This window comes from Arachis hypogaea, chromosome 7 (genome assembly GCF_003086295.3).
Source record: "Arachis hypogaea cultivar Tifrunner chromosome 7, arahy.Tifrunner.gnm2.J5K5, whole genome shotgun sequence".
Lineage (NCBI taxonomy): Eukaryota > Viridiplantae > Streptophyta > Magnoliopsida > Fabales > Fabaceae > Arachis > Arachis hypogaea.
Genome location: NC_092042.1, coordinates 71,271,429 through 71,287,362, shown reverse-complemented (window position 1 = coordinate 71,287,362; position 15,934 = coordinate 71,271,429). Strand labels below are relative to the sequence as shown.

Below are 15,934 nucleotides of genomic sequence, written 5' to 3'. Positions count from 1 at the left end.
TAACTCTATATTGAACCAAAGCAGAGTAAAGCTGTTTATTGCAGAAATGAGTGCCCCCATCACTGATTAATACTTTAGGGGTACCAAATCTGCTGAAGATGTGTTTTTGGAGGAATTTCAGCACTGTCTTAGTGTCATTAGTGGGTGTTGCAATAGCTTCCACCCATTTGGATACATAATCCACTGCCACCAGAATATAAGTGTTTGAGTATGATGGTGGGAAAGGCCCCATGAAGTCAATACCCCATACATCAAACAACTCAATCTCCAAGATCCCTTGTTGAGGCATGGCATAACTGTGAGGCAGATTACCAGATCTTTGGCAATTGTCACAATTGAGTACAAACACTCGGGAGTCTTTATAGAGAGTAGGCCAGTAGACGCCGCATTGGAGGACTCTTGTGGCTGTTCGCTCACTTCCAAAATGTCCTCCATACTGTGATCTGTGGCAGTGCCAGAGGATCTTCTGTGCTTCTTCTTTAGGCACACATCTACGGATTACTCCGTCTGCACATCTCTTGAAGAGATATGGTTCATCCCAAAGATAGTACTTTGCATCCGTGATCAATTTCTTTGATTGCTGCCTACTGTACTCTTTGGGTATGAATCTCACTGCCTTGCAATTTATAATGTCTGCAAACCATGGCACTTCCTGGATGGCAAAGAGTTGCTCATCTGGAAAGTTTTCAAAGATCTCAGTAAGAGGGAGGGACGCCCCTTCTACTGGTTCTATTCGGGACAGGTGATCTGCTACTTGATTTTCTGTCCCTTTTCTGTCTCTTATTTTTATATCAAACTCTTGCAGAAGCAACACCCATCTTATAAGTATGGGTTTTGAATCCTGCTTTGTGAGTAGGTATTTAAGAGCAGCATGGTCAGTGTACACAACCACTTTTGATCCTACTAAGTAAGATCTGAACTTGTCAATGGCGTAAACCACTGCAAGTAACTCTTTTTCTGTGGTCGTGTAGTTCTTCTGTGCATCATTTAAAACATGACTGGCATAGTAAATGACGTGCAGAAGTTTGTCATGCCTTTGTCCCAACGCTGCACCAATGGCATGGTCACTGGCATCACACATCAGTTCAAATGGTAATGTCCAATCTGGTGTAGAGATGACTGGTGCGGTCACCAGCTTAGCTTTCAGAGTCTCAAATGCCTGCAGACACTCCTTATCAAAGATAAATGACATGTCAGCAGCTAGCAGATTACTCAGAGGTTTGGCGATTTTTGAAAAATCTTTTATAAACCTCCTATAGAATCATGCATGCCACAGAAAGCTTCTGATTGCCTTAACATTGGCAGGTGGTGGTAATTTTTCAATTACCTCTACCTTAGCTTGATCCACCTCTATTCCCTTGTTCAAAATTTTGTGCCCAAGGACAATTCCTTCAGTCACCATAAAGTGACATTTTTCCCAGTTTAAAACCAGGTTAGTCTCTTGGCACCTTTTTAGAACAAGTGTTAGATAGTCAAGACAGGAGCTGAATGAGTCTCCAAATACTGAAAAGTCATCCATGAAGACTTCCAGAAAATTTTCCACCATATTAGAGAAAATAGAGAGCATGCACCTTTGAAAGGTTGCAGGTGCATTGCACAGGCCAAATGGCATCCTTCTGTATGCAAACACGCCGGATGGACATGTGAATGCTATTTTCTCCTGATCTTGGGGATCTACTGCAATTTGATTATAGCCTGAATATCCATCCAGGAAGCAGTAGTATTCATGACCTGCTAGTCTTTCTAGCATCTGGTCTATGAAGGGTAAAGAAAAATGATCCTTTCTGGTAGCTGTATTGAGCCTTCTATAATCAATACACATACGTCACCCTGTAACTGTTCTTGTAGGAACCAGTTCATTTTTTTTCATTATGAACCACTGTCATGCCACATTTCTTAGGGACGACTTGGACAGGGCTTACCTAGGGGCTATCAGAAATAGGATAAATAATCCCAGCCTCTAGTAATTTAGTGACCTCCTTCTGCACCACCTCCTTCATGGATGGATTCAGCCGCATTTGTGGTTGAACCATTGGCTTATCGTCACCCTCCAATAGGATCTTGTGCATGCATCTGGTTGGGCTAATACCCTTAAGATCACTGATGGACCACCCAAGAGTTGTCTTGTGTGTCCTTAGCACTTGAATTAGTGCTTCCTCTTCCTGTGGCTCTAAGGTAGAGCTTATGATTACAGAAAAGGTATCACCTTCTCCCAGAAATGCATATTTCAGGGATGGTGGTAATGGTTGAGCTCGGGTTTGGGAGGTTTCTCCTCTTTCTGAGGGATTTTCAGAGGTTCTATTATTCTCACTAGTTCCTCCAGATCAGGCTGAGCATCTTTAAAGATATCATCTAGCTCTGATTCGAGACTCTCAGTCATATTGACCTCTTTTACCAGAGAGTCAATGATATCAATGCTCATGCAGTCATTTTGGGTGTCTGGATGTTGCATGGCTTTGACAACATTCAACTTAAACTCGTCCTCATTGACTCTCAGGGTTACTTCCCCTTTTTAGACGTCAATAAGGGTTCATCCAATTGCTAGGAAAGGTCTTCCTAGAATGAGAGTTGCACTCTTGTGCTCCTCCATTTCCAACACCACAAAGTCAGTGGGAAAGGCAAATGGCCCAAGCTTGACAATCGTGTCTTCAATCACGCCTGATGGGTATTTAATGGAGCCATCAGCAAGTTGAAGACATATCCGGGTTGGTTTGACTTCTTCAGTCAAACCAAGCTTTTTGATAGTAGATGCAGGTATTAGGTTGATACTTGCCCCAAGATCACATAGGGCTTGCTTGGTACAAGTACGCTCTAGTGTGCATGGTATCATAAAGCTACCGGGATCCTTAAGCTTCTCAGGTAAGCTTTTCAGAATGACTGCACTGCATTCTTCAGTGAGGTAAACTTTTTTAGTTTTCCTCCAATCTTTCTTATGACTTAAGATTTCTTTCATGAACTTAGCATAAGAAGGTATTTGCTCAAGTGCCTCTACAAATGGAATCTTTATTTCAAGAGTCCTGAGATAGTCTGCAAAGCGGGCAAATTGCTTATCCTGTTCCGCTTGGCGGAGTTTCTGAGGATAAGGCATTTTGGCTTTGTATTCATCAACCTTAATTGCTGTAGGTTTATTACCTACAGATGTGGGTTGAGAAGCCTTGTTAGAGGGGTTGCTATCAGTACTTGTATGTGTCTGATCTCCCACTGGCATTTGAATGCCAGGGGTGGGAGCTGGAGTGGCGTTAGACGCCAACTCCTTACCTGTTTCTGGCGTCTGAACGCAAGAACTGTGCTTCATTTGGGCGTTCAACACCAATTCCTTGCTTGTTTCTGGCGTTGAACGCCAGGACTGAGCATGGGTTGGGCGTTCAACGCCAGCTTCCCACCCATTTTCTGGCGTTTGAGCGCCAGAATTATTCCTCTCTGGGCTCTGATTGTCCTTAGAGGGATTTTGGGTAGCAGTCTGTTCATTTCTTGGCTTCCTGCTGCCTTAAAGTGAGGTATTTAATATTTTTCCACTTCTTAATTGGACTGCTTGACATTCTTCTGTTATTTATTTTGATAACTGCTGTTCTATTTGCTTCAACTGTATTTCCATATTCATATTAGCCATTCTTGTTTCTTGTAGTATCTCCTTGAATTTGGCTAGCTGTTTTGTTAGAAAATCCGGTTGTTGATTGAATTCAGTAACTTGTTCTGTAGGACTGAGTTCAACAGTTACTGTTTTAGCCTCTTCATTGATGGAAGGTTCACTGCTCAGGTACAGATGCTGATTTCTAGCAACTCTATCAATGAGCTCTTGAGCTTCTTCAATTGTCTTTCTCATGTGTATAGATCCACCAGATGAGTGGTCTAGAGAAATTTGAGCTTTCTCTGTAAGCCCATAGTAGAAGATGTCTAACTGCACCCATTTTGAAAACATTTTAGAGGGGCATTTTCTTAGCATCTCTCTGTATCTCTCCCAGGCATCATAAAGGGATTCATTATCTCCTTGTTTAAAGCCTTGGATGCTCAGCCTTAGCTGTGTCATCCGTTTTGAAGGAAAATAGTGATTCAGGAAATTTTCTGACAGTTGTTTCCATGTCTTTATGCTGTCCTTAGGTTGGTTATTTAACCACCTCTTAGCTTGGTCTTTTACAGCAAATGGAAACAGTAACAATCTGTAGACATATTGATCTACTTCCTTATCATGTACTGTGTCAGCAATTTGTAAAAACTGTGTGGCAGAAACTCTGTAGGTTCTTCCTATGGAAGACCGGAATACTGGCAACTTTGCTGCACCATGATAATGAGCTGAGGGTTCAACTCAAAGCTACTGACTCTGATGGAGGGTATACAGATACTACTCCCGTATGAAGCAGTAGTGGAGTTAGCATATGACCCCATAGTCCTTCTGGACTGTTCATTTCCACTTAAATCCATAATGGAGAAAGGGAGATGATGTGATTTTTTTATTTATTTTATTATATATAAAAATTTTGAAATAATAATAAAATAAAATAAAATAAAATAAAATAAAGACGACAATAAAATTAAAAATAAATAAAAAATAATTTAAAAATATTTTATGAAGATTTTCGAAAAAGTGAGGAGAGAGAAAGTGGTTAGGATATTTTCGAAAAAGAAAAAATATTTTTTTTAAAATCTTAAAAGGATAAGATTTGAAAAATTTTGAAATTGAAATCTGAATTTTTATATTAAAAAAAAATTTGAAAATATGGCCTAAAATTAGTTAGAAAAGATATTTTTTGAATTTTGAATTTTATAATGAAAGAGAAAAACACACAAAAGACACAAGACTTAAAAATTTTTAGATCTAATGCTTCTTGTTTTCGAAAATTTTTGAGGAAAAACACCAAGGAACACCAAACTTAAAAATTTTAAGATCAAAACACAAGAAAGACTCAAGAACACTTTGAAGACTCACAAGAACAACAAGAACAAAAGAAAGAACACAAAACTTAAAATTTTTAGAAAACCAAATATAAATTTTCGAAAATTAAAGAAATTAACAAGAGAACACCAAACTTAAAGTTTGGCACAAGATTTAATCAAAGAAAAATTATTTTTGAAAAAAATTTTAAAAGAAAGATACCCAATTGCCAAGAACATAAGCCAACGCTCTAGCCAACTGAGCTATAATTGTAACGTGTTTTAAAAAGGTATTTTTAATAACTAAAAATATTTTTTTGAAAACTAATGTTTTTAAAAAGCACAAGAAAAACAAGAAAAGACACAGAACAAGAAAAATCAAAGATCAAACAAGAAAAATAAACAAGAACAACTTGAAGATCAAGGAAGAATAAAGAACACAAATTCAAAAATTTAAAGGAAAATATAAAATATGCAATTGACACCAAACTTAAATTATAAAACTAAACTCACATAAAAATTAAAAATTAATAAGGAAAAATAATATTTTTGAAAAAATTTTTTAAAAAAAATAAAGGACTCAGATTTAATGACTCTATAGCAACAAAAATAAATTATTCCTAATCTAAGCAACAAAATAAACCTTTAGTTGTTCAAACTCGAACAATCCCTGGCAACGACGCCAAAAACTTGGTGCACGAAATTGTAAATCAAACTTTTCACAACTCGTACCACTAACTAGCAAGTGCACTGGGTCGTCCAAGTAATACCTTACGTGAGTAAGGGTCGAATCCTACGGAGATTGTTGGTTTAAAGCAAGCTATGGTTATCTTATTATTCTTAGTCAGGATACCAACAACAGTGTTTTTCAAGTTCAATTGTAAAAAGTGAAAAGGGCAAAAAATAAATACTTATTGTGCAGTAATGGAGACCATGTTGGAGTTTTGGAGATGATTTGTCCTCTGAATTTCTATAACATAATGCTTCCTCACTTTCATAAATGCAATGCTCCTTCCATGGCAAGCTGTATGTAGGGTGTCACCGTTGTCAATGGCTACTTCCCATCTTCTCAGTGAAAATGGTCCAAATGCTCTGTCACAGCACGGCTAATCATCTGTTGGTTCTCGATCATGTCGGAATAAGATCCATTGATCCTTTTGCGTCTGTCACTACGCCCAACACTTGCGAGTTTGAAGTTTGTCACAGTCATCCAATTCCAGAATCCTACTCGGAATACCACAGACAAGGTTTAGACTTTCCGGATCCTCATGAATGCCGCCAACAATTCTAGCTTATACCATGAAGATTCTGATTAAGGAATCTAAGAGATACTTATTCAATCTAATGTAGAACGGAGGTGGTTGTCAGGCACACGTTCATGGATTGAGGAAGGTGGTGAGTGTCACGGATCATCACCTTCTTCATAGTGAAGCGCGAATGAACATCTTAGATAGGAACAAGCATGTTTGAATGGAAAACAGAAATAATTGCATTAATTCATCGAGACGCTGCAGAGCTCCTCACCCCCAACAATGGAGTTTAGAGACTCATGCCATCAAAGAGTATAAAATTCAGATCTAAAAATGTCATGAGATACAAAATAAATCTCTAAAAGTTGTTTAAATACTAAACTAGTAACCTAGGATTACAGAAAATGAGTAAACTAGGATGGATAGTGCAGAAATCCACTTATGAGACCCACTTGGTGTGTGATGGGGATGAGACTTAAGCTTCTCACGTGCCTGGGCTGTTTCTGGAGTTGAACGCCAGGTTGTAACCTGTTTCTGGCGTTGAACTCCAACTTGCAACCTGTTTCTGGCGCTAAACGCCAAACTGCAACTAACTTGGAGCTAGCATTGAACGCCAGTTTATGTCGTCTATCTTTGTGCAAAGCATAAACTATTATATATTGCTGGAAAGCCCTGAATGTCTACTTTCCAACCCAATTGAGAGCGTGCCAATTGGACTCTTGTAGCTCCAAAAAATATATTTCGAGTGCAGGGAGGTCAGAATCCAACAACATCAGCAGTCCCTTTTCAGCCTAAATCAGATTTTTGCTCAGCTCCCTCAATTTCAGCCAGAAAATACCTGAAATTACAGAAAAACACACAAAATCATAGTAAAGTCCAGAAATATGAATTTTGCCTAAAAACTAATAAAATTATACTAAAAACTAACTAAAACATATAAAAATCTACATGAAATTACCCCCAAAAAGCATATAAAATATCTGCTCATCACGCACTCAATGATGTGGTCACCAAGACGTCTAACCTGCATTCGCGTACCATTGTATAGTCCATTGGATTGGTCAATATTGCGAAGAAGTATCACAGGAACACCGATTTTAAGAACTAACCGGTGTTGGGAAATTCCTGAACAATTTAGCGCATTCAATGACTCGGTGCTCATTGTGTATAATTCAGATTCCAGGTGACCATCTTCATTAATTAGTGTATCAGAGCTCAAGTAAACCCTCTCGTTGCCAGGGATCAAAGACATCACATGATTGTTTACTTTAGTTACAACATCAAGTGTTGGTGCTAATATACTCCTACCCTTAAAATAATCCACGCTAGAAGAATAGAGTAAGATGTCAGGATAAACGAACAACACCATATCATGCAGACATGGAGACTCAATATTCAGCAACAAGTTGTCGGGTATTCTAATTACAGATTCGCCATCGGTGCTGTCTCCGATTAACCCGTCACCAATTTGAAGCAACCATGTAGCAAATTCCTTCAATTGTACACCGTGGATATCTCGTGAACCACGGGGCAGCCTCATGTTTTCAGTTAACTGCAACACTTGGTAAGATTGCCACAGGTTCGAAGCATTAATACACGAATGAACAATCTCTTCCTGGGAACCACGAGGAATTACAAGCAATATCTGACGGAAATCACCTCCCAGAACAACAATTTTCCCACCAAATAGAGGATTATATCCACGATCAAAACAAAGAACATCCTTAAGGCATTTGTCGAGCGCTTCGAAGCAAAATTTATTTAACATAGGTGCCTCATCCCATATAACTAATTTTGAAGATGAAATAAGACGCGCGAGGGGTGTGCCTTGCCTTATATTACAAATAGAGTCCTGGTTAACACTGAGCAGAACCTTAAAGCGTGAATGAGCAGTTCGCCCATTAGGCAACAACAGAGCTACAATGCCACTGGATGCAACGTTGAGGACAATATCACCCTTCGACCTTATTGAAGCAGATAGTGCATTCCATAGAAAGGTCTTACCAGTTCCACCGTATCCACAGACAAAGAAAAAACCACCAGTGTCACGACGAACTGCATTTGCTATTGTGTCGAACGCAATGCGCTGGTCTCGATTCAATCGGGAAACCAAATCCACGGAGATACTTGCCAATTCTATCCTGTCGAAGTTGAGCTCATCAGAAAAGACTGTGTCGGAAGGTTCAGGTAAACCAGCATAATCAGGAAACGGCATGTCAGTAAATTCTTTTAGGCTCCTACCATTCGGCTGCAAGAGTTTTTCAATTTCGGCAAGCGTGATGGACTTAATCTCATGAACAGAACGCTGGAAACCTAAAAGCAAAAAATGCAACATAGTTACATTAGAAACAAATTGGACATGATGACGAAGGGAAAATAAAATAAATGCATAACACACTGTAAGAGGTGGAGAAGACCAAAAGTTTTTGAATGGAGTGGTATGAATTTATGGCCAAACAGTAATCGGATAGAAAAAACAATCCAGAAAGTTTACCCAAGTTATGTCTTCCAGAAAGCATCGAGTTGTCTACACAATGTTGCCAACATTTCTCCCACACCATGTCAGGAAGCACAATGTTGTTCGACATCAAAAGCATTGCAAACAACCTCCTGATATAATTCGGGGATGTCCACGCATTGGCTTCATTAAGTGCATCAATAAATTCCATATCATCCTGCAGTAACCCTAGCGCATAACAGGCCTCTTTGAATGTATCGTACACAATGCCACCAATGGAACGGACATCAGCAAATGTCTGACACCCTTTTTGATAATTCAATAACAAACGAAGGTAGTACTCCTCTCCATGCGAGTGAGGAATATGTGTGAGACGACCTATCATATTCCCTTGCTTCTGTGGCCTCCACATATACCCCTGCTTGTCCCAAACAAAAAATGACGGCATCTCCACGTAAGTCAGTGATAAACCCATATTTCATGGTTTATCTTGTGCTCAATTGAGTGGTTTTTATCAACTCTTTACCCACTTATTCATACTATTTGCATGTTTTACATTTTCCTTCCTGATTTTGTGCTATGATTGAAAACATGCTTCTTTGATCTTATATTTGCTTATTATTAATCCTCTCTTATTACCATTAGATGCCTTGATATGTGTGTTAAGTGTTTTCAGATATTATAAGGCAGGAATGGCTCAGAGGATGGAAAGGAAGCATGCAAAAGTGGAAGGAATACAAGAAGTTGGAGAAACTGCTAAGCTGTCCAGCCTGACCTCTTCGCACTCAAACGGCTATAACTTTTGCTACAGAGGTCCAAACAATGCGGTTCTAGTTGCGTTGGAAAGTTAACGTTCGGGGCTTCGATTTGATATATAATTTGCCATACCTGCCCCGACGCCAGGCGACGAGAACGTGTGGGTCACTCGGACGCGTGACCTGGCAGAAGCGCAACCCGCGCGGCCGCGTCACTTTTCCACGACCTGTACGGACCAGAAAGCGCTGGAAGTGACTTCTGGGTTGTTTCTGACTCAGTTTTTGGCCCAGAGAACACATATTAGAGTTTATAAAGTGGGGGAATGCATCCATTCATAATCATGCTCTCATAATTCACTTTCCATGATTTAGATGTAGTTTTTAGAGAGAGAGGTTCTCTCCTCTCTCTTAGGATTAGGATTTAGGATTTCTCTTAGTTTTAGGAGCGACTCTCAATCACAGGTTCTTTATTTTTATTTATTTTCCCAATTTAATTTATGAACTCTTCCATGTTACAGATTACTCTTTTAAATTAATGTTATTTGAGGTATTTCAGTTTAATGTTGCTTTCTTTTATTTATGCTATTATTGCTTTTATTCTGAAGACATCTTTATTCCAGTAAGATTTACTTTTCCCCTTTTGGTTTTGGTTAAGAAATCAGTAACTCAGGAATTATCCAATTCAATAGCATAATTGATAATTGTTATCTTGCCAATTGAGTTGAATTTCAATAATCCCAATCTTTTCTTAGGAAATAAATAGGATCCGAAGATCAAACCAATTAATCCCTTGACCTTCCTTTATATTAGTAAAGGCTAACGAAGTGGAATTAAGATTCAATTATTATCACTACTGATAAGGATAGCCAGGATAGGACCTCTAATTTCTAATACCTTACCAAGAGTTTATTTTATTATTATTATTTTATTTTTCTTATCATTCAACATACTGCTTCCCTACTTTCTAAAACCCCTACATTACAAGACTCATAACCAATAATAAGAATATACCTCCCTGCAATTCCTTGAGAAGACGACCCGAGGTTTGAATACTCGGTTATCAATTTCAAAGGGGTTTGTTACTTGTGACAACCAAAACGTTTGTATGAAAGGACTTTTGAAGGTTTAGAAACTATACTTGCAACGAGGATTTTTTCTAGACCACGCAAAAGTTCTCTCATCAGCCAGTGTACGAGCCAGATCAAAATTCTTGTTAGCCTTAAAACAGCCAATAAACATACTATCCTTTGAGACCGCAGCGTCGATAACATTCTCAATAAGCTGGTGATCTTTGTACAAAACATTCTGTTCATTTGGAAGATGGAATGGAAGGCGGATGACGTTAGGCTCTTTGTACTGAATCTCAAACCCGAATAGCCGCCAGGATGCCTCACAAGCTGATATATACCGACAATAATAGTAGTTTTGGATTTCATCTACAGTGACATCAGAATCAGCTGAATCATGTGATCAGAAGAACGAAGCTGTGACACGATCATTACCTTTGTGGATGTACTTGAACAAATACTTAATAGCAGATGTCTGGCAAGTATACTCAACATTTATATGGCAGCCATACTTAAGGAGCAATGTTGCATTGTATGGGACAATAAACCTATTGTTGAGATTAACATTCCTCTTGGTTGTTGAACGACCATTATCCGACCATTTATACTTGGGAAAACCTGCACTGTCTATGGATGTTTTCTCACGGAAAGGCGCTGGATAAAACTTGGAACACCTCCCATTAACCATACACGGGCTACTCATGTTCAAAATCCCACATGGTCCGTGAATCATGAATTTTTGGACTAAGCTGTACAGCTTAGGTTGGGTGTGTTCGTTGGGTATCTCAGCCGATATATGATGGTTAATTTCATCAGATGATCGAGGCTTCTCGGCTGGTTGAACAAATAATAAAATATGACAGTGGGGAAGACCACGCTTTTGGAATTCAACTGTGTACACAACTGGAACAAAGAAAATAGGAAAAAGCAAAAGAATATGTTAGGGGACAAGTAGACATTGATGGAAAAATAACAAATGTGTTAGCGTGACGTTGAAGACAGTGAATGGAAAAACTTACTTCCTTTAGGCTTTCCGAAAATGGACCCATCCTTTAAGTCTTTCAGCAAGACATCTAACTTGATCTTGAAAACCCTTGATATGATATCAGGCCTGTCACTTGGCTTTAATGAATAGTCCGCAACGCAATCTTTAATCTCGGTCCAATCTGGGTTACATGTGATAGTAATGAAATAGCTAGGGCATCCGGTATACTTGCAAATAGCAAATGCATCTTTGCAATTGTTGTACATGTATCGGGGACCACTGAAAAATGAAGACGGTTAGATAACTCATTTTCCAGTTCTTGTAGCCTGTGTTTCACCCTGAATTAGACACTCGTGTAGGCCTTATAATTGATGGGAACGAAACTTGCTCTGGTGGAACCTGTGATATTGTAATCTTTCCGCTTCTACCATAGTGTAACTATCAACCAAGAATTGTTGGAACAAACGTCTTGATTTGAGAAGCACTTGCGACTCATGCGATCTCATTTGGATTCGAAAAGACAGAAACTCCCTCATGCTAATTGTTTCTCGCTTATGTAACTGTTGCTTAGATCTTTCATCGGATATTAAGATATCACTCCGAAAACCATCTTCTCCGTACGGAAAAAGCAAGGGGTATTGTAGTGCAAAGTACTGCGGATGATTAACATCAATCCATTTCAGAAGGTTCGAATGCGTCTAAATTACAACGTCCCTTGAAAGGTTGTCGATATCAAAATCACCTACAATAAGAGCAACAACTTCAGACGCTAATGGTATATTATATCTTCTACCATCAGTATTCCTCTTCTTGATAAGACGAAACTGCAGCAGAGTCGTTGAATCTTCAGTGAACCTTTGCCTAGCATATCAGAAGCACTTAGCAAGAGAATTGTGGGAATCAAGCATGCTGGTTAGGTCAGCTACAATGGTATGATCTATAGCTTGGTGTTGATTAGACAGGCTACATTAACCCAAAAATAAAATAAATCAACATAAATCCAGGTCACACAAGAATCATATAATACAGACAGTAAAATATCAACATACCATAAGTACCACATACTTACCCAATTGCATCAATCTGGTTTTGGACTTCACTTTCTGTATCATAAAAGTAGAGCTGAGAAAACTTGGGCTTGCTAGACTACTGTGGCATCAAACTTTAAATTGAATGGTAATTTTGGCCACTTATAACAAACATGGGGGGGGAACCATTGTTTAGTGTGTACTGAATCTTTCCAGCCATAGATGTGAACGAAAACATACCATTAAAGGCCCTGATATGTTTCTGGTAATGCAAAGCTCGTTGATCATCACCATTCAACAACACCCACAACAATGGTGGCGGAACCGGCAACAAAGGGAGAGTGACCTTTCCACTCATACAACAAATAGCAAATAATATAGTGTTATTGGCTCCACCTTTCGCAAGGCACTCGTGCATCCACATCTTCGCCCCACAAAAAACACAGCTTTGGGTGGGTTGCTCGATAGGCCAAACATCTAGTGAACATTAAAAATAATACAAAATCAAGCGTTGCAGGAGTCTAATAATAGGTCAAAATATATATAAACTCATAATCATGTTCATTGAGAATGACACCCGGTTCAATAGAAGATGCAGTGAAAGCTTCTAGTTGGTCGTCGCTAGCCTGAGCCATATGAAAATGTGAAGACGGGGAGAAACGCGAATAGCCAACCGGACTGCATATTTGATGAGAACAAGTTATCAAATGTCAAATATAAGTTGGAAAAATTTAGAGGATTGTGATTAAAGGGGAGGAACATTCTGGTAAAGACCCCTGTTCAACGGTGGCAACTGGTGAGGCTCAACAAAAAGGTGCCATGCTAAGGAGGAAAAACACCACACCAACTTATACGGGGAAATTGCTTAAGTGTTTAATTCCAGTATAATCCCCGGTTCCAGAGTTTCAAGTGAAATGGCACTTTTAGGCATTACTCATGTGGTAGGTGTTACATAACGCTGGTGTTTGTCACGGGACGTATCTACATAGCATGGTGAGGAACCTGCAAGGAAAAAAGAGGTGTTATCCATGGAGGGAGGATGCAATACCATGGTGCAGTGCAGAATTAAAAAAAGGAACAGAGTGTAAAAAACAAAATAGAGCAGCACAGGTGATCCCAAAAATAAAGAATAATAAAAAAATAGTTGTTGTAAGTGTTTTAAATGTGAGAGATACTACTATTATATTATATTAAAAGTTAAAATTAACTATTTTAATATTCTTAAATAAAATATAATATAGTAATGCCATATTTATTATTATAAGTCAAATTTTTGTTAACCAGGAACTGATTCAGTTCTCATGATTGACTATGCTTGCCTAATTCTTGCTTTATGTGCGATTCTAAAAAGAAATGATGAATTCCGGATAAAATAATTTTAAATTAGAAATAATGTTTTCAAAGTTAGAAGAAGGTCACACAAAAAATAACTAAATCTAAAAAGTTAACAATATTTAGCATGTAATACAATGATTAATAATCATGATAATGACCATAATATAATATTAAATATATCATACATGCCATGTTCTCTATTCTTTATAATCAGTGTATGCTTTTTTGAAATATACTATTCTATAATATATATATATATATATATATATATATATATATATATATATATATATATATATATATGTATATGTATAACATGCAAGGGAAAAAAGGATGTTATCTGCGGAGGGCGGATGCAATCCCGTGGTGTGGTGCACCATTTAAAAAAGGATCAGAATGTAAAAAAAATGAAACGGAGTAGCACAAGTAATCCCAACAACTAACCAATACCAGTGATGAGTATTGCATATGGGGGGATTATCATTCCATTCCATGGAGAGTCAATAAGCAAATAATAAATTGGAAAAGAGACCCAACTTATATTGAAAAGTTAGAGCTAACCTTGGCATGTAATAACAGTGGTGGGTGATTTTTGAAGCAGGCCGATATCCTGTTAGAGGGACTCAGACACCTGTCTATTAGGATTAACTGCAACAACAGGAAAGCGTAAATGAAAGTTTACAAATAATGCATAATCAGACTAGAAAAGCAGCAAGGTTAAGAGCACGCAAGATTGCCAGCAGAAAATGAAATGTCCCCTATCAGAGGAAAGTATGGATAATGACGAAAAATAAAAAGTTTAACGAAAAATTGACGCCAAGCATGCGGCGAACTATGCAGGGCTGAACGACTAAGAAACCATTCTCGGGGCCGGATGGGCTAAGCAACACGTTGACCCGGTGCCTCTTATGACCAAGCAATTTCATCCGTCGTTGTCATGCGAGCTTAGCTTCGTGTTCCATGGAATCCAGGCAGTCAAACCGTTTGCCAAGGGCTAGGTGTGTGGGATAAATTTGTTTCAGCCACTCAAACTAATTGCAGACAGGTTCAAAATAGGATCCGGTAGGCAAGACAGGAAAGGCCACACGCAATGACAGAAGTCTATAAAGAATGGGGGAGATGACAAAACATGTATATCATGAATAATGTCAAAGTTGGACTATGAAAGGCACATGTGTTCAATCGCTTAAATAGTCTTTGACCATTAAGGAAAATAGACCACTTCACAAAGGAAAATATTTAGCTAATGTTTATGGACAAGATTGTAATAATAAAATAATAAGACAAAAAGTAATTTTCACTTTATTGTATCCAAACATAATTTGTTTTATCTGTTCTGACTATTCAAAGAGTGTTAAATGAATAGGATGCTGAATTTTATTTAAAAAAAAAAGAAGAAGAAAAGATTTTTAAGACTCCTACTAACAAAAACTGTATAAAAAGAACCCTGAAATTAAAGAAAAGTTGGCAAGAAACATAGAGCAGGCAAATTAAAAGGTTTGGTCTATGGACTAAAGAGAGGTTAGAGCGCAATGAGATGGAGAGATAAATTAAATAATGCGCCGGCCCACCATAGCAATGGTGGCCCCAGCCACATGCAAAGGGTTGCCGGCGATAGATTGCGGTGGTTATGCTGGTAGGATCCTCCACCATTGCATTCACCCGTGCCAATCTGATTTCACACTCAGTAAGTAACCCTTTTCTTTACATCCTCTGTTTCTATTTCCCGGGTCCATGCTCATTTGATGATATTTTATCATTTATAATCATACCTTATGTTACCCACTTTATGGTTTAAAAAAATTTAAAATACTAAAAAATCCAAATAAAATTTGACTTAGTTTCCAACTGTAAAATATGAAGCTAAATAAAGAAAGAGGAAAGCAAGTTAGCTGTGAGGGGAAAATGCTTATTACAGAATCACAGTTACACTTACTTGTAACATAAAATAAGAGTAGTGGAACATCAAAATTAATTAGAGAGGTTTTTTAGACTTTGTTTGGATATAGGAAAGAAAATAGAAAGAAAGAAAATAACAGTTAAATTTTGATATTAAAAAATAAAGATAAATAGTTTTTTTCATAAATTTAAAATTTAAAATTGAGAGTTAAATTTTTATTAAGAAATCAAGAAAATATTAATTAATTTTAATGGCCTTATAATAAAAAAGTAAATTTTTATTAATTT

General features: G+C 37.9%; 2 protein-coding genes across 2 annotated transcripts; both read right to left on the bottom strand.

Moving 5' to 3' along the window:
- Positions 1-7,106: 7,106 nt before the first annotated feature.
- Positions 7,107-9,052, bottom strand: LOC112701577 (uncharacterized). Its single transcript, XM_025752318.1, has 3 exons — positions 8,614-9,052; positions 7,229-8,432; positions 7,107-7,143 (listed from the first exon to the last, which is right to left on the bottom strand). Exons 1-3 carry the CDS (start codon positions 9,050-9,052, stop codon positions 7,107-7,109), a joined length of 1,680 nt encoding a protein of 559 aa, XP_025608103.1.
- Positions 9,053-10,802: 1,750 nt separating this feature from the next.
- On the bottom strand, positions 10,803-12,836 carry LOC140174402 (uncharacterized). Its single transcript, XM_072198852.1, has 5 exons — positions 12,586-12,836; positions 12,131-12,245; positions 11,784-12,037; positions 11,419-11,663; positions 10,803-11,302 (listed from the first exon to the last, which is right to left on the bottom strand). Exons 1-5 carry the CDS (start codon positions 12,834-12,836, stop codon positions 10,803-10,805), a joined length of 1,365 nt encoding a protein of 454 aa, XP_072054953.1.
- Positions 12,837-15,934: the final 3,098 nt, after the last annotated feature.